The sequence below is a fragment of the Fusarium oxysporum genome, chromosome VI (genome assembly GCF_013085055.1).
Source record: "Fusarium oxysporum Fo47 chromosome VI, complete sequence".
Taxonomy (NCBI): domain Eukaryota; kingdom Fungi; phylum Ascomycota; class Sordariomycetes; order Hypocreales; family Nectriaceae; genus Fusarium; species Fusarium oxysporum.
The window spans coordinates 234,581-256,696 of NC_072845.1; the positions used below are offsets into that span (position 1 = coordinate 234,581).

At 44.8% G+C, this 22,116-nt stretch overlaps 9 protein-coding genes across 9 annotated transcripts; 5 read left to right on the top strand and 4 right to left on the bottom strand.

Moving 5' to 3' along the window:
* Positions 1-513: 513 nt before the first annotated feature.
* FOBCDRAFT_162558 (double-strand-break repair protein rad21) lies at positions 514-2,311 on the bottom strand. The gene is made up of 2 exons (XM_059608405.1): positions 1,953-2,311; positions 514-1,902 (listed from the first exon to the last, which is right to left on the bottom strand). Exons 1-2 carry the CDS (start codon positions 2,214-2,216, stop codon positions 589-591), a joined length of 1,578 nt encoding a protein of 525 aa, XP_059465049.1. The 5' UTR covers positions 2,217-2,311; the 3' UTR covers positions 514-588.
* Positions 2,312-3,656: 1,345 nt separating this feature from the next.
* Positions 3,657-4,832, top strand: FOBCDRAFT_294098 (amidohydrolase; the record flags this gene model as incomplete). Its single annotated transcript, XM_031187496.2, has 1 exon — positions 3,657-4,832. One exon carries the CDS (start codon positions 3,657-3,659, stop codon positions 4,830-4,832), a length of 1,176 nt encoding a protein of 391 aa, XP_031038631.2.
* Positions 4,833-6,314: 1,482 nt separating this feature from the next.
* On the top strand, positions 6,315-7,745 carry FOBCDRAFT_240587 (uncharacterized protein; the record flags this gene model as incomplete). Its single annotated transcript, XM_031187495.2, has 6 exons — positions 6,315-6,458; positions 6,515-6,551; positions 6,603-6,844; positions 6,896-7,119; positions 7,172-7,302; positions 7,363-7,745. 6 exons carry the CDS (start codon positions 6,315-6,317, stop codon positions 7,743-7,745), a joined length of 1,161 nt encoding a protein of 386 aa, XP_031038630.2.
* Positions 7,746-9,007: 1,262 nt separating this feature from the next.
* FOBCDRAFT_136931 (endoribonuclease L-PSP) lies at positions 9,008-9,436 on the top strand (the record flags this gene model as incomplete). The annotated part of the gene is made up of 1 exon (XM_059607966.1): positions 9,008-9,436. One exon carries the CDS (start codon positions 9,008-9,010, stop codon positions 9,434-9,436), a length of 429 nt encoding a protein of 142 aa, XP_059467312.1.
* Positions 9,437-12,334: 2,898 nt separating this feature from the next.
* Positions 12,335-13,765, top strand: FOBCDRAFT_261495 (PLC-like phosphodiesterase; the record flags this gene model as incomplete). Its single annotated transcript, XM_031187490.3, has 2 exons — positions 12,335-12,449; positions 12,501-13,765. 2 exons carry the CDS (start codon positions 12,335-12,337, stop codon positions 13,727-13,729), a joined length of 1,344 nt encoding a protein of 447 aa, XP_031038625.2. The 3' UTR covers positions 13,730-13,765.
* A 62-nt stretch (positions 13,766-13,827) lies between these two features.
* FOBCDRAFT_261496 (uncharacterized protein) lies at positions 13,828-14,764 on the bottom strand. The gene is made up of 3 exons (XM_031187489.3): positions 14,638-14,764; positions 14,446-14,546; positions 13,828-14,337 (listed from the first exon to the last, which is right to left on the bottom strand). Exons 1-3 carry the CDS (start codon positions 14,718-14,720, stop codon positions 13,994-13,996), a joined length of 528 nt encoding a protein of 175 aa, XP_031038624.2. The 5' UTR covers positions 14,721-14,764; the 3' UTR covers positions 13,828-13,993.
* A 743-nt stretch (positions 14,765-15,507) lies between these two features.
* FOBCDRAFT_224913 (uncharacterized protein) lies at positions 15,508-16,806 on the top strand. Its single transcript, XM_031187488.3, has one exon. It carries the CDS (start codon positions 15,531-15,533, stop codon positions 16,692-16,694), a length of 1,164 nt encoding a protein of 387 aa, XP_031038623.3. The 5' UTR covers positions 15,508-15,530; the 3' UTR covers positions 16,695-16,806.
* A 171-nt stretch (positions 16,807-16,977) lies between these two features.
* On the bottom strand, positions 16,978-18,630 carry FOBCDRAFT_250947 (uncharacterized protein; the record flags this gene model as incomplete). The annotated part of the gene is made up of 4 exons (XM_059610929.1): positions 18,252-18,630; positions 17,933-18,201; positions 17,739-17,857; positions 16,978-17,677 (listed from the first exon to the last, which is right to left on the bottom strand). Exons 1-4 carry the CDS (start codon positions 18,460-18,462, stop codon positions 16,978-16,980), a joined length of 1,299 nt encoding a protein of 432 aa, XP_059465050.1. The 5' UTR covers positions 18,463-18,630.
* A 2,064-nt stretch (positions 18,631-20,694) lies between these two features.
* On the bottom strand, positions 20,695-21,633 carry FOBCDRAFT_240590 (uncharacterized protein; the record flags this gene model as incomplete). The annotated part of the gene is made up of 3 exons (XM_059610318.1): positions 20,695-20,837; positions 21,047-21,416; positions 21,466-21,633. The coding sequence occupies 3 exons, from the start codon at positions 21,631-21,633 to the stop codon at positions 20,695-20,697; spliced, it is 681 nt and encodes a 226-aa protein (XP_059465051.1).
* Positions 21,634-22,116: the final 483 nt, after the last annotated feature.

Sequence of the window (22,116 nt, forward strand, 5' to 3'; positions counted from 1 at the left end):
GGCTAAAGTTAAAGATTTTAAATAAGTAAATAAAATAAACTTTTATTAATATAAAGAAAAAAGACTTAAATTATAAAATAAAGAAATTTTAACTTTACAAAAAGAAATAAATCTAATTAATTATATTAATATAAATATATAAGTAATAGCTAAATTATTAAAAAAGTAGTAAATATAGAAGTTTAATATAAATAAGTATATAATACTATAAGACTTATAATAAGAAATAAGTATAATAAGTAGCTTTAATTAATTAAAGATATTATTATTTTCTATAGTAATTTATCTTAAAAAGGTTAAAACTTTTATATAATTTACTTATTTATATAATTTACTTATTATATAGACTTAAGTAATAATATAGTAAATAAAGTAAGTATCTTAACTACTAGTTAATTTAGTTAAATATATAATATAAACTTAATAAGATTAACAATGTGTTTTATTTTCTCTTGTGGTCTTTGTTTCATACTAACCGCTGCTTACGGCTGCGTGAAAAATGCCTAACCTTCGGTAGTCTTTGTATTTTAACAGTATGGGAGACTGCTCCGATGGATGCGATGTCTCGCCGCTCACATATCACTTGGCTCATCTCCAAAGACCTTCCTTCGCCCACACCCGGATATCATCTCCCAGCCTTGGGCCCTGCTCAACCTTGATCGCATTCTTAGTGGCAAGCACCAGGCACTCAAAGAACATTTTAGTAGCCTCGGCCTTGGTGGTCCGATGCTCGGGGAGCAGGTCTTGGAAGACGACAGACGCGGTCGCTCTCCTGCCGGGACTGCTCGCATCTTCAGGGCCGAATTGGTCTCGCAGAATGTGGATGGCGTGTTCGGTAGCTATCGAGATAGGGGGTTGTTCGGCAGGGGGAGACAGAGGGGCAGTGATCTCCTCGAAGGTGGGGATTTCCAAAGTTGTTTCTTCACCGGCCATGGTCTCGTCGCCAAGTTCTAGACGTGGTGACTTTGAAACGCCGTATTCGGGCCCAACTTCGGGGACTTCAATGGGGCGCTTCCGCTTTAGCTCTCTCGACGCTTGGATAGTATCTAGAGAGAGCATCTTTCGTAGTTCGGGTGCCCACGTGGAGCTTCGTCCTTCCATCATAATAGAGGAAATGAAACCACCGCTTCTTTGCATATCTAACAAAGTGGCCAAGAAAGGGTCCCGAGGGAGGAATGCCGTAGGTTTAGTAATATTGTCACGGTTAGCTTGCTGCTCCCGAATTTGGGCACTGGATAGAGTAATCTCCTCATCGGGGACCAAAACTTTCTGTCTCTTGGTGCGTTGCTCAGGCCGCCGCATAACAACGTGTTCTTCTTCAGGCTCGTGGAGTTCAGCTTGGCGGATCGCGTCATACTCGGCCTCGACCTCCTGAGCAAGTGCTTCGTCGATCTCAGAGAGAGGGGATTCGGTGATTCGAGCGCGACTGATGTCGGCCGGGTGGAACTCGAATTCCTCACCACCTATCGGAATCCCGGCTAACCCTAGTTCGAAAGACGGTTCGCGCTCAGCGCCCTCTTTCTCGGGCGGCATGGCTTCTAGCTCGCTAACCATTTCCTCCTGAAATGGGCGAGGAGCTGGCGCTTCTCGGCCAAGCTCAATACCAAAATCTAGTTCAAGATCAAGGCCTTCCATGGGCTCTAACACTTCCCCATGCGAGCCAAGGTCAGGACTAGGACTAAATTCTTCTGGTAAGTATATGTCACGTAAGCTGACGCGACGCTTGCGTTCGATTGGGCTTATTTCTACCTCCTCTATCTGGGACAGAAGCCAGTTCACATCCAGAGTAGGGGGTGGCTCGAAACCGTCGTAAGGTATCACCTTATCGGGAAGTGTGAGTGTTTCGCGTTCAGGAAGTTGTCGGCTGGCAGGAAGATCATGCTCAACGCTTGGTCGGAAGGCCTAGTCATTTTATTATATGATGTTGGAAGGGAAGAGAGAAGGCTATATACCATCTTCATCCTTACCCAAGTATGATCACAATCATCGAGCAAGTAGCGCGTTTTGCGCCGATGAATTCGAACAACACCAAGTAGTAACTGACTGCTTAGTCGCAGGGCCATAGGCGCCTGGCTGGGTGTGATAATGACCGCTATACTATCAGCGATATTCGATCGCAGAATATGTTTCTTAGAGAGCTTGTGCTCGAAGGTAGCCGAAAGCCAGACGCTGGCAAGAGGCCCGCTTTTCCGGAGAAGAGTCTCGGAATAGAACATGGTGTATTGGAGCTTTTGGCGGGGCAGAAAGCACAGCAATAAGCACAGTAAGTAGGTTCCGATACGCGCTTGAAGCGGTAGCACGAGGAACAAAGCAAAAGGCGGTGATAAAAGAGATATTCTAGAGACAAATATCTAGGTTGAAGGCGATTGTAGGGTGAGATTTGGTATAAATGGGGAATTTGGGACCTGGACATTGGAAATGAGTGCGCGAGGGAGAAGGTTTGGAGTCTTAATTGTTTTGCCCTAATCTTAATACTATCATTGAGTTGGTTCAAGGCAGCTGGTGTCAAAACGATGGCTAGAAAGCCTGGCCTGCTGCAAGAAGCCCTTAGCGTTGCGCACCCAGCCGATAACATTATGTCACTTTGCCATCATTTCTGCAGCGGTCGGAGCTCAACAGTTGCTATGGCACCCGCTTACCAGGGACGCTACTTCCATTTGTTTCTTTTCTTTTTCCTATCTTGTTTTCTTCTACTTTTATTCTCCCTCCCATTCTTCTTTTCTACAATGTTATATTAAGCTATATATGCATTACCTTGCCGAATCTCCGTCTGCAATTGCCTTATCCCTCCTTCAGCATATCTCCGCGCCTTGAATTTTCATCCTTAATTCCTGTGTAATTTCGAGGGGTTGGGGTTACATTTAAGGTTTGTTAGCTTGTCGATGCGCGTTACCTTGCAGCTAAGTTGGTTTCCTGTAATCTTCCCAGGGCGCATCGCGCCGTGTTCGCGTCATGTTCGCTTCCCGCGTCGCCGTTATACCGTCTTCGCGTTATCTAGCTTGGAAAACCGGTAATCTGGCGCCCAAGCATGGTTAAAAGACCGGAAAATAATAGGTTAAGTAGGATCGGGTCAAGGGGTGGCGAATGTCTGTTCAGTTTCAGTAGCAGCAGGAATATATAAGATAAAAATTAAATTAGACAGTAGATTGAATATATATTTAATATATTAATATAATTTATCTCTAAAGAGTTCTTAAGGCTAGATTTATATTACTATAAGGGCAATAGCTAATTAAAATGCACCAAGCAAAAAGTACTTCTGTGGCCACCCAGTCTAGGTGGCGCTGTTAATTGCATTGCTTATTAGGGTCACCGGGTTAGGTAGCCAAGGCCAAGAAAGTCAATAAAGTTATATGCGCCGGTCAGTAACAACAAGAAGAAGTAACAGTTAATTTAGGGATTTGAGAAAAGCAATCATGTGGTTTGCAACTTGAAATACTGTGGATTATCTATCGTGGACTAACTTATGTAGGAAATTATGCACATTTCCTTCTCGCGTTCTAATTGGGCAAATATCCCTTAAATGATCTGGCGGGAGCCTTCGGGGAGCCTTCGGCAATTGAGGGGATATGAATTTCACATGCTTCATATTTCCACAAAGCAGGTGAATACAAATATCGACAGCAATAATCTTTACGGGGCACTCCATAATCCAAATGGCGTCTCTAAAAGATCCTATATCTAATGCTTTAACGACGGCTCAGAAAGTAGCCATCAAGAATGTTCGAGTTTTCCATGGCGAGCAACTCACCGCGCCCACGTCAGTCGTGATTGATGGTGGAGTCATCGTGTCAGATGCTACTGGAGCACAGGAGATTGACGGTGCCAATGGCGTTCTCATTCCGGGACTGATCGATTCGCACGTCCACCTGGAAGGCGAACGACATCTGCAACGAATGGCCGACTGGGGTGTAACCACAGCCTTGGGGATGGGAGAGTGGTGGACAGAGAAGTTACACGCACTACGTAACCGTGAAGGCCTTACCGACATCCGAAGCGCATGTATTCCCGCGACAACGCCCGGAAGTCTTCACAGCAAGCTACTCCCGATTCCTCCAGAAACCCTCGTTTCCGGACCAGGAGATGCTTCGAGCTTTGTGAGAGACCGGCTAGCCGAGGGGGCAGACTACATCAAAGTTATTGCCGACCTTCCAGGGCCGGATCAGCCAATGCTGGATGCCCTGGTCTCTGCAGCTCATGAACAAGGGAAGCTCGTGATTACCCATGCAGCGACATATATTCCCTTCACAATGGCGCTTGAGGCAAGGTCAGACGTCATCACGCATGTCCCGCGGGATAAGGCACTTGGCGATGAGTCTGTGGCACGCATGATGACTGACAAGACGGTATCCGTCCCTACCCTAACCATGATGGAAACTATATGCAAGCCTCTAGGATGGAGCGCCATAGTGCGACTGTTGTTTCAACCCTCACTCCTGTGGACCGTCATCAAGGGCAGGAGATGGTTTATCGGGACTGAATCGTACGGGCATTGCAAAGAGTCAGTTATGCGTCTATACAGTGCTGGTGTGCCTGTGTTGGTGGGGACAGATTCAAACGAGGAGGAAGACTCACCGTTTCAGATCCGCCACGGAGAGGCTTTACACCATGAATTGGAGCTCCTGGTTGAGGCCGGCATGTCGACGGTTGACGCCTTGCGGGCGGCAACGTCTCTACCCGCGAAGAGCTTTGGACTTAGTGATCGTGGGGTGATTGAGCCAGGGAAACGAGCCGATTTGGTGCTCCTCCGTGATGACCCCATCAAAGACATTCGAGCAACGCGTTCAATCCAGCGAGTTTGGTGTGGGGGAATTGAACATAACAGAAACTAACTGCAATACTTCTTTGGTCGACTTAATTTTTATTCAAGAATTAACAGTAGCAAGTATTCTCTATCCATGCTCATTGCTTCTAAGTCTCATCAATATATACTAAAGGCGCTTTTTGGCACCGTAATGGATCGCTCCGATGGATAACGGCCGCGCATCTGCCATGTTGAAACAGGATATTGAGTCCATGTAGTGGGATAAAACTAAAAGTAGGACTTCCGAGGAGGTCACCAATACACTGCTAGTTCCGCAAGCTAGACCTGATTGTCTCGGTGATGAGAAAGGGGGATGGAGCAGAGGGAGCGAGCTTCCCTCCTTCAACGTCAAAGTAAACGGCTCTCGGAATAAGAGACCTGGTAAGCCGGAATAAGCAAACCAGGTTATAGAGATCGACAGCTTCGTTTATCCATAGGGCAAGGGAAAAAATGTCACCGTCAGGGGTATTGTAACTGCAATAGAAACGGCCGTTGCGACTAGTGAGGGTAGCTGACATGCCACTTGCGAAGCCACCGGGAAATTCCGTGACAATAAACTTGGGTTTGAAGAGAATTAAGGTTCAGGCAGTTTACTACACTTTTCTACGTACAATCTCCACTTGCATGTCACTGTCAATTTTAGCCTTTCGACAAGTGCTTGACATATATTCATAAACCATCTCGCTGCCTGCATCAGAGTGGTAGAGGAGCGCAGCCTTATCTTTATATACAATTCAAGGATGACCTGGAACAAAGTATAAAAGCTATGACCGTTGATTATCGAACTCGGGAGAACAGGTTCTCCTGGAGAGGATGACATGTCTGTCAGTGACTGTAACATCAAGGGACTAGCTCCAGTCACTAGTGTCACCCTTCAGCCTTAGTCGAATATCTTCATGAAATTCGTTGGAGAACTTCAACGCGCTAGTAGACTTTCGGCTTTGGCATTGTAGATCCCCAACGGTATGATCGTCACCGATGGCGTGGGTGCGAGAATTTTAGCAACTTTTTGTTACAACACCGGCATCGAAGACCGCTATAGTTTATATCCTCCTTTTTGTGGTCCACTTAGCACCTCCACTCAAATCTTTCCTTTGTTAAGTTCGCCGCGTAATTATACCTATACTATTGAGTCATTAGCGCCGCAAGTACCGATATGGGTTGTTGTCACGGCACTTGAGTTTTCCAACGAAAAGGTAACGCTATAAGAAACTAACCAAATAGCGCCGAGATCTACGTGCTGAGTACTGCCTCTAATTTTCGCACTTCTCAAAGTCAAAAGAGGAAGAAAGTTACAGGCCTCTGCTTCTTTAGCAAGATGCGGCATGGATTAACAAACTGTCAGGGGGTCTTCTGTACATAATCTGTCCAATCCCCTCATGTTGATGCTCTTTATCCTTGCGTTTTCTCCAGTTCACGCAGCCGTCTGACTTTTGATGGGCTAAAGTGCTGAATCATACCCGTCCTGACTTGACAGTGTTTTTGATTGATATCTTATACAGAGACAAAAATGGAGTCCAAACAGACTGATCTCTGGGTGGTGCTCTTTGTCACGTTTACAGCGGCGACTATCGTCACAATACTCCGTCTGTTAAGTCGTAGGCTCAAGAGAAATTCTCTGTCATGGGATGACTATTTTGCGCTCTGCGGTTATGTACGTCTTCGCTACTGCGTTGACTTGTAAAGCAACAAAATTGCTAACTCTTACAGGCCATTTCCATTGGTTGGATCGTCATTATCCCTTACTGTAGGTCATCTGCGCATGTCGACTGACCAATTGGCTAACAAGACTGGAAAGGGATCAACCGCGGCCTTGGACTTCATATCATGGATGTTTTGGATGTCAAAGGCATAACGCTCGACAAAGCACTCTACGAAAGCAAGCTCGTGCTCTTTGTTGCAGAGCTTTTCTATGCTTTCGGCCTCTTCTTTGCCAAGGTCTCTATCTTAAGTCTGTACTGGCGTATGTTTTGCATCACGAATATTAGACTTCCAATTCAAATTCTATTTGGATGCTCTATAACATGGATTATCTTCCGAGTAAGTACTCTACTCTCTTGATCAGGAATTGAATCTAATAATTATTACAAGATTTTTATGGGGATATTTCATTGCGTCCCCGTACAGGCTTTCTGGGACTCTACTGCCGGCGGGTACTGCGCCATCGAGGACAAAAAGTTCTTCTTCGGAACTACTTTAGTTCATAATATCATTGATATCGCCATCCTGGTTCTGCCTATGTTGGAGATTGGAAAGCTGCAGCTGCCTATTCTGCAAAAGGCTGGCATTATGATTATGTTCACGTTCGGTTTCTTGTAAGCGGCTTTTACTACATATGCTCATTGATGGACTTGCTAATAATTGAAGTATTTGCGCGGCCGGTATTCGGTTGATTGTCGCCGCTAGAGTGTTTGACGATACATCACCAGATCTGACGTGGAATATCGTAACAATCGTTGTTTGGGCAACAGTCGAGGTGAACCTTATTAATGTTTCTGGTAGGTTTTACTGTCGAGCCTCAGTATAACTGCGATAGAATAACTAACATTACTTTACAGCTTCTCTCCCTGTAATCCGTCCAGCATGTACCTTTATCTTCACCTGCACAAACCCAAGAACAGTCACTGGCGCAAGCTCAAACAGCTACGGGAACTCATACAGCCGCAGTCAAAGGAAGCAGTCCATTCGCCTCGATACCATAAGCATGAGTGCCCCCAACGACGAGTCCAGTTCAACCCACCAGCTGGCCGTTTCAGATGATGGTAGTGGTCGCGGCTTAGTGTCCGAGTTTGAGAGCCATGCAGCCGATCAATATCACCCAGGTGGCATCAAATACACATCAACTCTCATGGGGCAGAGTGGAGCTGGAGCTGGAGGGTTTGAGTCAGACCTGAGTCAAATTTCCATTACGAATGAGATAATAGTAGATGGTTCTAAGTAACCCTGGTCAGGCAGCTTGGAAACAGTGTGAAGGAGAAGAGCAATTACCAAAGTTTGGAGTTATCTGTATTATGATTTATATATAAGTAGTTAGTAAACACTCCAATAGGAGGAAATTTAACTGTATAATTGCATTCTGAAGCCTGCCATTAAGATACCCTCTTACCTTTGCATAGTATTATTGGGAAAGAGACTGGGCTTTTTTCAATTAGCAAGGTACTTCAAAATTGCAGAGAGGGACAAGTAGGTATATGTCCACTCGCGCATATGGGATCGCACGAGTACTATGCTATCGCGTATTTTATTGTCTCGGCGTAGTAGTTAACTGGCACTGCTAGTAAAGTAAGAATATGACCAGGAGGTAATACGTTAATTAATTGCGAAGGGTGGGTTTTAGCATCAGGCTTTTAAACTTTATAGCATAGTTAAAAGAAAGAGACCTTGCGCTTGATCTACCAAATTATAGTCCTTAAGATTAAGTTTGCAGCGCATCTCTTACAATACAGAAGACGCTGCAACGGAGATAAAAGGCACACTACAGAGGATGTGCAGGGAAGGAAGGTCGCGCAGAGGTTATGAGTAAAGGAAGTGGTGTGTAGACGAGGCAATTCTCTACAGCCTTGAAACTAAAAAGAGTACTTGAATCAATAGACTTGTCAACGACGTCTTGAACGTGGACGAGATTCTTTTCCAATGCGGCGATACATCTTCTCCTTTCATCAATAAGGATGGATCTCCATGCTCCGAATCGATTTACTATCGTGGTGGTTAGGAATAGCCTGGCCTACCCTCAAGGCCCAGAGTTGCCTAAGTAAATACTCTAATGAATAAGAATTATTTCAAATGTGAACCTAAACAGCCAAGGATTAGCAAAAGTCTTGTTGTTACCCACGGCATAGAACACGACCCCGCTGTGCAGCCGAGACAAGCAAAATACTCCAGTGACAACGGTGAGTGATGATGACAATCACTCTGCTTGTATACAGTCAGCATTTATCAGCCTGCACATACCGTATAGCTTCTTGGAAACCCCTGTCAATGGCCAAATTTACTATAATGCGTACTGTAATACTGACGTGCATGTGACTAATTATGTATATCGCTTGGCAGGTGTTTATTAAGAAGGGAACTCGAACATCTATAACTACACGCGAACCTCTGATGATATTCCAAGTTAAATATTAAACTTGAATCATACATTGGCCTATGAACTGCCCATCATTTATTAAGACTTTCATACCGTTTCTCTGCTGCCCTCTTACCATGTCTTTCCAACTCTTCAACTACCCTGGCCAAGGCGTGGCCTTCTCTGACTTCGGTTACTACTCACAAGCTGTTGAAGTCGGCGACATTGTCAAGCTATTTGGCCAAGGTGGTTGGAACGAGACCGGCGAGATTCCTTGCGTCTTCGAGCAAGAGCTTAAGACCACCTACGACAACATCTTAAGAGCACTACAATCAGCCAACTCTGAGCTCTCATTTGACGACGCCTGCTCGGTGCGATCGCTTCACACCGACCTGCGATCCAGCTTTGAGCCACTGGTGCAGGTTTCAAAGCGCCATTTCCCGAATCATCGGCCTACGTGGATGGCCGTCGAGGTTTCGAAGCTGGCATTAGACACTGTGCATATTGAGGTTGAGATTGAGGCAGTATTGCCTGAGAAGAATGGGCCTAGAACAGGGTTAAACTAGGGGGTTCGGGTTACCCTTGATAAGTGTTGTGTCAATTTGAGAAGCCTGTGTAACGAATCGTATACTCATCTACGGCTAAATAAGAGTCCTGAACGAAGATCCCTGTGGATACGACTTGTATATGACGAGATCGCTCAACAGGAGCTTGGAATGCCTTCGGAAGAGACGCAGTCTCATCAGTCTTGCTATGTTCGAAGGGACGAAGCTGCCGTTGGAGGAGTCGAAATTTACAATGTGGCATGAACTTGATGACCGGGTTCTCAGGGCGTTGAATACATGAGTAGGGGGCAATTCAATAGCTCTTGATCGTTCTATCTTTATATGGGCATATAAATGAATACCCTAAGCTAAACGTATACTACTGAAGCTGAGATCCATTCCATTTCTTAGACCTACCATTCTCTTCATTGGTTGCTTCGAGCTATTGATAACACCACCATTTTCTTCGAGCCATGTGACCCAGACCTTGGCGCATCGACCCCAGTTTTCGATAAGTTAAAAAGGGAGAGGAAGCTGAGATAGCTGTAGCGGTGTTGGAGCTAGTGTATTGATTACTAAAGCGGATAGGAAGAATGATGCCTGGGCAGTGAATATTAACTCATATAGTTCTAGTGAATCCCCAATCCTAAGGTTCTTCTATCATCCTTAGATATATCAGATATAGGAAGGAAGTATGGAAAGATAGGGGTTTGTTACCTTGTTATATAGGAGGAAATGCTAAGTATATATAGTCATTCTAACCAAGACTCCTGTATCCTAATCTGTCTGGCACGAAATGCAGTGCATTAATATACTTCTGAATTGCCATAAGAGCAGATAACTTCTATTTATATTTAAGGCATTCACATTAATGCCTTTAATTCCAAGCAGACATTTAACTATATCCTTATCACCAACCTTTCCAGCTTATATTAATGCTGTTTGTCCCTTAGCATTGAGGTAGCTAATATTAAGTATAAGGTTTTTTTTTTTAGATAATTTAGAATTACTAATTTCTCTTTTTTAATACTTAATATTAATAACTTATAAGGGTTAAGATATATTAAGTTAATACTAAGATAATAAGCGATTTCTAAAGGTATACTTACTTCTAAGATGTCTTACTATTTTAGTCCTCTTTTACTGAGGACCATGACATCCCTGCCTAAAATATCTAGAGTACCACATGACGATGAGGATGTAAGATGCGGGGTTTGCAATAGCAGATATTGACTAATTAAGAGCCTATATCTTTGCCAGGTGGCCCTTAGGTCTTTTGAAAGTAATAAATAGGTAAATGGAAGTTATTTAAAAGAAGATTGTTTTTCTGCCTTTTCTCTTGCTGCTATCTTCCCTAGTTACCACTATTCAATAGCAGGTACAGTCCTGGGGCATTTACAGTTTTCTCTCCGCAACAAGCCCACTTCAAGGTCTAGGGCGGCGACATCCTAGTAGATCAATTTACCTTATTAATGGCCATTTTATCGGAATTAGAAGCCTATTTCTACTTTTTCGCCGTGGGCCCTAAATGCACTTAACTCAGGTGAATGAGGTATTCAGTATTAAAGTGTGAGCCTGATACATTAGGCCCTTATCTCCTTTATTAACTTTTATTTAGACTGGCCCCTACCGGCCTAGCTAACTTCCTCATACACACCCATTAATTCCGAGCCACCCCATTCACCATAGTCACGAGGTCAATGCGCGAGTCCGAGGGAGTGGAGTCTAAATCGATAGTTCGAAACGCCCGTCCTCCTACTTTCTGAAGCCGCCATACTTCCTTGTCCCCCAATTGAGCCATAATTTTAAGCCCGTGTTAAATCGTCTTTGGGAAGGAGTTGGTGTTTCTCCGGTAAATATGAGAATGCTATCAGCCTATTTTGAATCTGAACAAACCTCCCTCTCACACTCAGGGACGATAGAATGTTGTCATAGGTTTCAAGGCCCTAAAGTACACAGTCATTCATGGTCGCGACATTTGTACTGTGCGAGGCCACGTCTAAAATCCAAGGTTACTTTAGAAGAAGAAGAAGCTGCAAGTGTCCAAAGCTATAACAGCAACGGACTTGAGGTAGCAGTTATTCGGGGATATTATAGCCCTTATGCTACTTCGCTTGCCGACTCGGAGTAGGCGCCTTAGTGTTAGATTGACTTATTGCTGGTAGAAGAATTTCGCGGCTTGTTGATTCTTGGAGATTCCGCAATGTCGCTTGTAGTCTTCATGGACTTGTGCATGCCGCAGCTACTTTATTAGAGAATGCAGGTTAGACTTTTACCATATTATGGAACGGAACATGCGATGCCTTTCGCTGAGTCTACAATTACTCGCAGAATCACATGTGATACTTCATCCACGCAATGTCTTTCCCAGTTACCCCAAGCGGTTAGTCAGGCCACCTGAGCCAAATTCCTTTATCTCATGATACCATCTCATGATCAGTCCAGCTGCAAGGAAACTAAAAAGTACACTCTATCCGTTGGGATATACAGGAAGTACAAAGCTGTTTACAGAAAGTATTCCAGCTTATTTGATGTGTATTATACCTCCTGTATATTCCCAAGCACAAGTTGGAAAAGCGATCAACCAATATCATCGGCCATTTACTGCAACGACATCATGCGGCCCGATCCTAGCATGAGTTCTTGACTTCTGCGAAAGAGAATAGTTGAACATACTGAAGAGTCTGTGACCCAAAATGTAACCATGTGGCTGAACTAATGCATAATATGCGAGAGTGATGCTTCGATGATCGGTGTTGCCAATAGCGAGCGCATGCAACCACCAGCCACTAAGAACAAGTATATAATCTCATCGTTTGCTCTTCGATTGTGAGATGCCTCCATGTGACTGACCTCCACTGCTTCATAAAACAAACCAGACAAGCTCAGGACCTTCTATAACGATCGATCGTCACCACGATGGGTGAAGGCGGAACACTTGCGCTCGTCAACGGCACACCATACAAATGGATCCGAACAAATCAGAGCAGCTATCAGATGAACTCTTGGAACCTCCCTGAATTGCTCGACCCAGGTAGATGCCCAAGTTGAACAAACATACAAGGGACGACTAACCGTAGCACAGGCACTGTAACAAGCAATTACGTTGAGTTCAAGCAAGGCCTGTTCGTAGAGCGCTCAGACACCAGAGGTATCACTGCATATACCTTACAAGGAACAGACTGCTCATTTCGCATCCATGTCTCCGATGCTCCATCCCGAATCTGGGTGGAGCTTGTATCGTTAGAAGCAGTTAACAACCCAAGGGGTTCATCGATAAAGCTAGGGTGGCGACATGATGGCATTGTAAGCTTCGTACTTTCGGGAAAGCAAGGCAGCTTCCACACGACCAATCCTCCTGTCGGTTGGATGCACCAAAACCTTGCCACTTTAGGACCTCGACCGCTGTCACAAATTTGCATGCTTGGCAGCCATGACTCGGGCATGTCTTTTGTATCCCACAGTGACATACCAAACGGGCTGATCGACGACTACGTGCTTTGCCAGGCCACTCCGGTTCACGGACAGCTTGCGTACGGCGCTCGTTACTTCGATATTCGTCCTCAAATCTCTGGCGGTGGTTTCTGGACGGGTCACTACACGGGCAAGATTGGAGCCCGCGGAGAGTCACTGGCCAGCATCATCTCTGGTGTTAATTCGTTTCTGTCGCAATACCCAGAGCTGGTAATTCTCAATTTCTCACACACCCTCCAGACCGATGTCGGAGGTGATTGGAGGACATTCAACGATAATGAGTGGCGCAGACTTCTGGGCGAGTTGCTGAAACTTGAGAACCGATATGTGGTACAAGACGAGAAGAAGGCGCAAGACCTAAGCCTTATTCCACTTCAGGATTTTATCGGCAACGGGCGTGGAGCGGTCGTCTGTGTCGTGGAAAATGAAGGTCTTGATATGAGAGACTTTAAGAACAAGGGGTTCTACAAACCTTCACAGCTCAACGTTTACAATCAATACTCTAACACGGACGACGCAGTAGTCATGGTCAGCGATCAGATCAACAAAATGAAAGGACACATGCCTACTAAAGACAAACAACTCTTTCTGTTGTCCTGGACGCTGACACAGCAAGCCCCATCCTGGAACGGCAACCTTGTGGACTTTGCTACCAAGGTGGTCGCATTCCTCAAACCAATTCGAGTATTGGCATATACCTGCAACAAAGAACTGGTGACGCGTCTACTCCCCGTGGTTAACAATACTTCGTTTCCTAATGTTGTCTACATCGATTATGTCGATAACTCAGACTATACCGCTCTTGTGGTGGCGGTTAACGATAAAGTATTTAACAATTGAGGACAGCATCTATACATGAACTTACTATTTCTTTCACATGTCCATAACCAGTTACATGAAGGGATGAAGTGCCATTTGTAACTCACAATCTTATGAGGAGAAGAACCATAGGATCATTTAGCAGTGAATAATGCCCACTTCATTGATGCATTGTACTTGGGCAGATATCCCTGAACTAAGCTAGTGGTAGCCTTGTAATAATTGAAAGGATAATTCATATCCTTTTTAAACTTTCCAACTCTTGGCTCTAGTCGTTATAAAGTTCTACTCGTCGACATCCTTGTCAATAATAAAGACACGGCCAATCTTTGCAAAGTCCTCTTCCTCGCTCCGAGCTTTCACGTCTAACCCCTTGAAAACGTCGGTACTAACGACCAGGTTCGCGATGAAGAGAGCCTCATCGTTACCGACATTCTCAGAACGAACGTGGTGGCAGCCTGGAGCCTCATACCAGCTCTCACCTGGCCCGTACACCTTGGCACCACTATCATGCGTGTGTGTCTCACCCGTTGCCTGATCAACTTGGGTATGCACCATTTGGTTGAGAACATGACCTCGTATCACTGTTGCAACGATGGCGGCTCCAGCATGAGTGTGAGGGGGTGTAGCTAACCCCGTGTCAGTATTGCTTTATACAAGCTTCAAGGGAAATCTCTGAGTTCAAGCAAGTTCCCGTGATGGTAAAATGTATGAAGGTACAGATAAAATATACTCACCGGCATTTGGAGGAGCTGTTACAAGCAGCCCAAGCCACGTGTTATTGGGCAAGTTGGGTGGCTGGTGTACATGAGATACTGCAACACTCACAGTAGGTCGTCTGCACAAGGTATCAGCATGTTACTTGTAAGTGTTTCACAGAATGCGTGACATCTTCTATGATTTCGTTAGCACATAGGTATAACACTTACCCGTCAACCGTCCACTGGCCGTCTTTTTTGACCACGTTTTGATCCTGCCACCGAAGATTGAAGTCGACGTTGGGGAAAGCCATGATTATGGTTCTGCGTTGAGGGTGATTCTGGTCCTATTGTGTGGAATATGTTGGTTCTTATAAGAGAAGAACTGTTACTTTTATCATCACGAGGAAAGGATTTAATCCCATAATTATTCAACATCCTATTATCTTTTCACCTCCGCCTGTATCCGGAGACCAATTTTTCTCAGTGCCAATAGCAAGCATTACGGGAGGTTGGTTTTCCTCACACAGTGTCGAGATGCTCAAGGCGGCTTAACGTGAGGGGAAGGTGTTGGGTCACAGAAGCAATCACAACTTTCAACCAGGTCACATAGCGTTACTTAATGCAGAATCACAAGCTGATGAGAGGCGGGTGAGCGGAGGTCCAAGACTGAAATAGAGGTAGGCTGACATTCTGGGTCCCTCGGCTCATGACCTCTCAGAGTCTGCAATCTGAAGAGTAATGAGACACGTCAGCATTACAGTCACCTGCTTGATTACTTAGTTTTTACTAAGCTTTCAATCACGGAGGCTTGTCAATTTTGGAAGCTGATTGACCAGTTTATTGGGATGACTTTGGTATGATGCCGTGAGAGGGGCTGGCCCTGAAACTAAGCTGATCTGACCCACTTGCCATAATAGGAAAATAGTGCTAAAAACACCGTGCTTTCATGCCATGTCAGTTTTGAAAAAGTACAAGGTTATTATAATCAAGGTTAGCAAAGACGCTTGGCGAAGGGCATTATGTCTGGAAAGAATAGGCGTCGATTAATGTATAAATACACTGAGCAACCCAGGTAGAAACGTAAAATAAAATAAAAAAGTCAAAGCTGCAGTCGGCTTCACATGTCAAGAATCATCTCAAGAACTTATGCTCTTTCACATAGGGGTTTATCATACAGTTTTATCCTTTCTCATAATCTTGCGAAAAGCCCATCCCAGTCAGTCTTAAGACCCGCTATCTCAAGCTTTACCCGCACCATGGCTTCACTCAACCTCCCGGCAACGATGAAGGCAGTTCTCCAGCCTGACAAACACTCCCACAAGCTCACTCTATCCGAACAACCTGTCCCCGTGCCTACACATCCTGAGGATGTTCTGGTCAAGGTCCACGCCACTTCTCCTGTCAAGGGCGAGCTCGACTGGGCTGTTTGGTTCCCTGACTTTATACCAAAAGATAAGATCCCCGTCCCAGGACAGGATGTCGCGGGAACAGTCGTCTCTGCTCCTGCAAACAGCGACTTCAAGACTGGTGACGAAGTCTACGCTCGGATCGAGGCCACACGCCCTGGCGCCGCAGCCGAGTATGTTCTGGCTCGTGTACCAGAGCTCGCGATTAGGCCCAGGAACCTTAGCTGGGCCGAAACAGCGGCAACTCCTATCAGCGCGCTGACAGCATACCAATCGCTCTTTACACATGGCGGATTAGACCCCTTGGCGCTGTCAGGTGACAAAGCAGCACAGGACAAAAATTCCAAGATTCGCGTGTTAATCACCGCCGGGGCTGGTGGAGTCGGTAGCTGGGCAGTCCAGCTCGCTCGAGAGGCCAGAGCAGCTGCTGTCGTAGCTGTTGTCGGGCCAAAGAATTTCGACTTTGTCCGAGAACTTGGTGCGACGGAAATAATAGATTATACAAAAGAAAGCAGCGGTGACTGGGTAGCTAAGGATGCCGGTAGTCGAGAGTTTGACCTTGTCTTTGACTGCATTGGGGGCCCATCACTCTCCCAAGCCTGGTATGCAGTTCGGGATGGGGGAAGCCTTATTAGTGTCTGCGGTGTACCAGAGGACAGTCGCCCGCAAGATGTTAAAAAAGAGGTCCGCAGCCTGTTCTTTGTCATCACGCCACTCGGCAAGGACCTAGACGTCATTACGGGGCTATTGGAGGCTGGCAAGCTGAAGCCAAGTATTGATAGCGTGGTTGGGTTCAGCGAGTTTGCTGAGGCTTGGGACAAGGTGGAGTCTGGACGAGCGAGAGGGAAGGTTATCGTGAAGATCTCTGATGAGGCGTAGTAAGGATACCTTACTAAGGTCTGGGATCGATATCCTATTTGGCATGAATAAGAACAAATAGTTGTGCCTAGCCCCAGGAGTTTCTAAATAAGTTACAGACTTATTGCATTGCGTTCGTCTTGACTGGCCGTTCCGGCTTTTGAAGGTCCATCACCGCCCTGCTCGCCCTTGGTGATAAATGAATATTTTAATCAACCCGTGTCATATGTCACCACGCGATCCGAAGCAACCAAGCATCCTAAATCTCCATCTTGTTCGCCGCAGGAGGCAGCTAATAGTAGTCTTATGACAGACGATAATAGCCACCGAGAGTAGGCGCGAACCAATTATTTAAAAACTCAATCCCAAACCTATTATCCCATACCAGAGAGTGCAGATGATCCTCGAAATCCAGTCTCGTGCTACATCGAAGGAGCTGGCAAACAACCTGTAATTGCCTAGCGAACCATGTCCCGTAGCCTTGTGGATGTTTCTCAGTTACCACGGCGCCAACAAAGAGCACCCAGAGCAACTCAGGAAGATGTGGCACCCAAACTTCAGAATACACTGGCTCGGTCTCGAGTGACTCCCGTAGGCGTTGTGCCATCATCCATGGGAGGGATCCGCTCCATCGAAAGTCTTGTTTCATGGCCGCACACAAAAAGAGATGCACAGCTAACAGGATGGTATGGACACGTTGTCCTTCCAGAGTAATTGGAATATCATCAACTTGTTCGAGAGCGAGAAAGGCTGCGGAAAATGACAGCGCGCGAACATCTCGCTGTGTGGGATCCATGCCACATTCTACCGCCATTACTCTTTGTCGAACCAGTTGAATAACGGTCATAACGGTTTTGTGTGCTGGCCCAAGACTTTGTAAACGAGAAAGAGTTGGAAATTCGCAGGCCGCTACGATATCGTGTGGAAGCTTGACTCTATCCAAGCCGTAGTGCAGGGGATAAAGAGGTCTTCGCCCTCGAGTCGTAGCTAATTCCAAGTCCACCCTAAAGAGTTTTAGATCAAATTTCTCTTCAAGTCGCGTAGCACAGGATGCTTCGCGCTTACCAGTTTATGAATCGTCCCACTTGATAAGTATTAATAGACTTGATCCCTCCTCTGATATCAAGTAGCGCTCGAAGTCCCCTCATGTGGATATCTGCTTCTTGGGAGGAGCCCTCTAAATTCTGGAACACATATGTCAACGACTGGTATCAGTATCGCCCGGAAGAATTCGGACCTCAAGGCACTCGATCACTCACTTCACTATGTCCTAGATGTGCAATGGCAGCAAGTACATTCTCTGGGACTTGGCCATTTTGGAGGATAAAATTTAGTTCCTTGATGGCGTCGCACTTTAGTTTCAATCCTTCCTTTCGCAGTTCAGGACTGAATAACGGTGTGACCGTAGCTCCGAAAGCTGCCGTCGTACAGAGAGTCACACGCATGAGAAGCGGGTCATTTATCGCAAGACCCAGCCACGTGTTGTTGCTGGGAACTGTTGTAGTCAAGTAGTCGAAAAGCACCATGACTAGGGGTGGTGAGCTCATGCAATGCGTAGCAGAAACGAGTAATACATACAATGCTTGAGAAGCGTGTCAATTTGCGGATTCGACGGTATTGGGATTGTTCCAAAAGGGTCGAGAATGTTAACTGAGAACCTTTGGACTCGACTTGAGTAGTTGCTGCTAAAACAGTTTTGGTTCATATTCACGGAGACAGACATGCTTCCATTATCGTGCCGTATCACCGCTTGGTGCGTTGCTCCTGGTTTGCGACCGGGGTTCTTCATAGAGGCCGTCTTGATTCTGAACTGGCCTTTCAGTTCCTTTTCTCGTTGTGCTGTCTGTGCTGATGCTGCTGAGCTATCTGGCAAATCCTCTCTAGTTACTCTTTTCGAACGCAACTGCAGGGCTGTCTTTATGGCATGGCTCCGTATGGCCTTGTTGGCCTGTGTTGGTGCGCCAGTTGACACATGAAATTCGTATTCGGGCATTTTAGGTTGCTGGGACGCGGCTTGAAGTATTAGCTAGAGATGGTCGTGGCTACCCAGTCATTAACCCCGCAAAAGGCCGGCATTTAAAACGAACCCTAAGATATGAACTGGATGCGATTGACGAAAATTGAATACGACATTGCTATTTGGGTTATACGCATGGGGTGAGTTGTGGTTGCTAAAGCCGAACGAAAGGCAAGCACTCGAAATGGATAAGATTAGGGTAATGGTTGTAATTGCCGCAGACTGCAAGGCGTTGACTAATCACCTAACCCGTTTTAAGGATAAGATCCCTACAGGGGCAAGGCCTTACAGCACAGTGCCGAGTAAAAGTTCTATTACATAGCATAAATCTCACTAAAACTGTGGTTTATAACTAAATAAAAATATCTTAAAGAATAGCTATTTTTTTTATAAGTATTAATTTAGATTAAAGGAGGAAATAAACCCTACGTTTGCTAAACAATGTGCTAGGAATGCCGCTAATAGTATATATTTAAGTATGTACCTTAAGGTTAATGCCAGCTTTATTGCTATTCTATAGCTTTATTATTACTAGTTCTATTTATTTCTTATAAGAGATATATCTAATTTTATATATAATAAAATAATATATTAAATATCTAACTCTATTTATAATTAAAATAATATATTAAAACATTAATATTATTATAAATTTTAATCTTTTAAATATTCTTTTTTAAAAACAAATATTTATTTTAGTTACTTACTTTTATTAGTTTTATATATAATCTTTAATCTGTAGTAAATATAATTAAATAAAGTTAAAGTTAAATTATTACTTTTCTTAAAGAGTATTAAACTAAAAAATTAATATATATAATTAAAGTAAGGCAAGTACTTTAATAAAAGCTATAAATAAGAAAATAAAATTTAAAAGTTTATTAATTAAACCTATATAAAATATGCAATTTATAATAAATAGGCTATTAAAAAATACTATAAGAATTATATTTATAACTATCTTAGGATATTATATATAGATAGCAGAGAAGTGCACCTTAAGGTGCTATCTTTTTTAAGGCTTTATATAAGATATAGATCTCTAATATAAATAGATATAAAAGTCTATAACCCTTCTAGGTCTAATATAAGACTTCGAAAATTAAGTCATATAATGATATAAATAATTACAATAAGAAGAATTATAGTATCAGCCTCTATAACCTCTATATAGACGTCAGTCGATAGCATAAGATATTTTAGTCATAAAGACCAATAAAACTATGCATCTTAAATCTCAACTAAATGCGAAATTCCCTATATTTTAAATCATAAGGTGGCTCTAACCTAGGTAATCTATTATTATATAAAGTGCATCTAGATCTCTAAAGCTGGAGAGAATGATAATCGGGCGTTAAGGTAGATAGTAATGGTGGCGTGATAATGGTATTGTGTGGGCAAGACAAGACTTAATATCAATGTAGCCTAGGCGGATGCATAAGAGGGGTCAAGAGCTGGAAAAAGTAGACTCCAACCTTATATCTCAGACCTGACTGCGTCTGTCTCGTCAGAATCTGTCATTCCACGAAACTACTCAGAGAATCTCCATGACATAATCGCGTTTTCATACAATCTGGCTTATTCAGGAGGCTGTCGTGAGGATCTGGGATTCAGTTGGGCAGGATAGGAGCTCCTGAAATTCTTCTCTTTCGCATCTTCAACGCAATCCATAGATTGGTTCCAAAAATCATTTCATTTTTAAGCCATGTCTCATCCCGAGCTATCAGATCAGGCTTCGAAGCCCTTTGCTGCCATTCACTATGAGATAATCAGCGCGTCAGTGCTTGAGGAATATCGCTAAGGGACCGTATATCGTTCGATATTGATGGAGGGTCTTCTGCGCCTTCGAGCCGGGGCTCATGCATAAAGATAGGTTGCTTGTATCCTACCAGCTCCTGCTGCGACCGTTGATGGTGCAAGCGTGGTGTTGTATCCGAAACCGGGTTACTGGAGTGAAACGAGGTCAGTTTCCTAACTCTGGGCTGGAACACAGGCAGGCCGAATTTATGGAGGACGTGCTCGATTGGGGACTTGAGCATCGGCGCCGAAGAAGCTATTATCAAAATGGCCTCTTCCATTCGAAGCCAGAAGTATACCGGTATCAGAGTCCTGAACCTTTCCGGAGAAGCAAAGTCCAATGTGCGCATCTCAACGAGCCTCATGATGACGGTCACAGTCGCAACCAGGCCAAGTGCCATCAAGACGCTAATAAGGCAACGTTCAAGAGTCGATCGGTTGAGCTTCCAGATTAAGAACATTGGCATGACTGCTAAAGCCAAGTCGCCAAATAAAGCAACACCTTGCAAGACGAGTCAGAATCATGCAACGAGGGCCAATGTCGTGGTTGATAGCTTACCTATAGTCGTGTAGCCACATATCCAGATCTGTCGTGCACTCAAGCACCGTGCATCAGGAACCTGTTCCCAGTGGGCATTGATTGGTCGACACTGGATGAGCTGGAAGATTTCAGTGCTGATAGCGCACGCAGCTTGGATACCAATGGTGCACCAGATTATTGCGCGCCAGGCCTTGGACAACACGAACTTTAACAGTAGAAATCCGACCGAGATCCTGACAAGGGCGGGCACAAACGTCGACAGTAAGATAACCACATAAACAGATCGAAGAGTCTTAACGCCTTGCTCCGGAGATACATCATAGCTGTAACGGCCCAGCCCAGAAGTTACACTTGCTATGAAGAGCGAGTAGACGATAACTTCGATAATCTACACTTAAGTCAGTCTTGCCTCTTTATCTAGATTGTCTTATACCTACAACAGCAACCGAGATGGTGTAGTCTGAGGCATCCAATTTGTAAACAGGGGTTACGCGAGTGTAGATCCTCACTGTGAAGACAAGAATGCCAACAATGAGAAAGGGCGTGACAATACCTAGAGCCCGCGGTCCAAGCGAGCTATGCGGCAGATAAGCATTCGACTCCATTACGGACAAGACTAAAACCAGTTCAGTCAAGTCTCGAGGATCAGATGGGAGAAGGGTTGCTCTCTGCACGCTCTGAGGGTAATTAAACGGGTATTGGCATTGTTGAGAGCGGGCCTTAGGCTAGAAGTAGGACGGCTTGGGAACCCGCAGTGGTACCAGCCTTCGTCAGCATGTCACAGGGGGGACCCCATCGCAGGTACTAATGTCAGCCACGCCGTAGCGCAGCGACATGTCGCATCGCAATGACTTGAGGACGCCAAATCATGAGGCGCACCGTCTTGATGCCTGGGCACAGGACGGACAGGGCAACATTAGTTGCTATCATTATTATATGAGGTTTTCTGTTCCAATCTTCAGATAACAGCAAAATCAGTGGTCAAGCCTCATCAAGTTGAGAAATGGCCAAACAAGCCCCTGTCGGAAAGACAAGATCACGAGCCAAAATTAAGATGAAAAGGCGTTAAGGCTGGGTTTATGATTCGA

Bases quoted from the DNA above. Each gene is read 5' to 3' on its own strand.
- FOBCDRAFT_261496 (XM_031187489.3), bottom strand. From the start codon at position 14,720: ATGGCTTTCCCCAACGTCGACTTCAATCTTCGGTGGCAGGATCAAAAC. The intron at 14,547-14,637 runs GTAAGTGTTATA...TACCTTGTGCAG, and splicing joins GGCCAGTGGACGGTTGACGG to ACGACCTACTGTGAGTGTTG. The intron at 14,338-14,445 runs GTGAGTATATTT...ACACGGGGTTAG, and splicing joins AACAGCTCCTCCAAATGCCG to CTACACCCCCTCACACTCAT.
- FOBCDRAFT_162558 (XM_059608405.1), bottom strand. From the start codon at position 2,216: ATGTTCTATTCCGAGACTCTTCTCCGGAAAAGCGGGCCTCTTGCCAGC. The intron at 1,903-1,952 runs GTATATAGCCTT...TAAAATGACTAG, and splicing joins CTTGGGTAAGGATGAAGATG to GCCTTCCGACCAAGCGTTGA.
- FOBCDRAFT_224913 (XM_031187488.3), top strand. From the start codon at position 15,531: ATGTCAAGAATCATCTCAAGAACTTATGCTCTTTCACATAGGGGTTTA.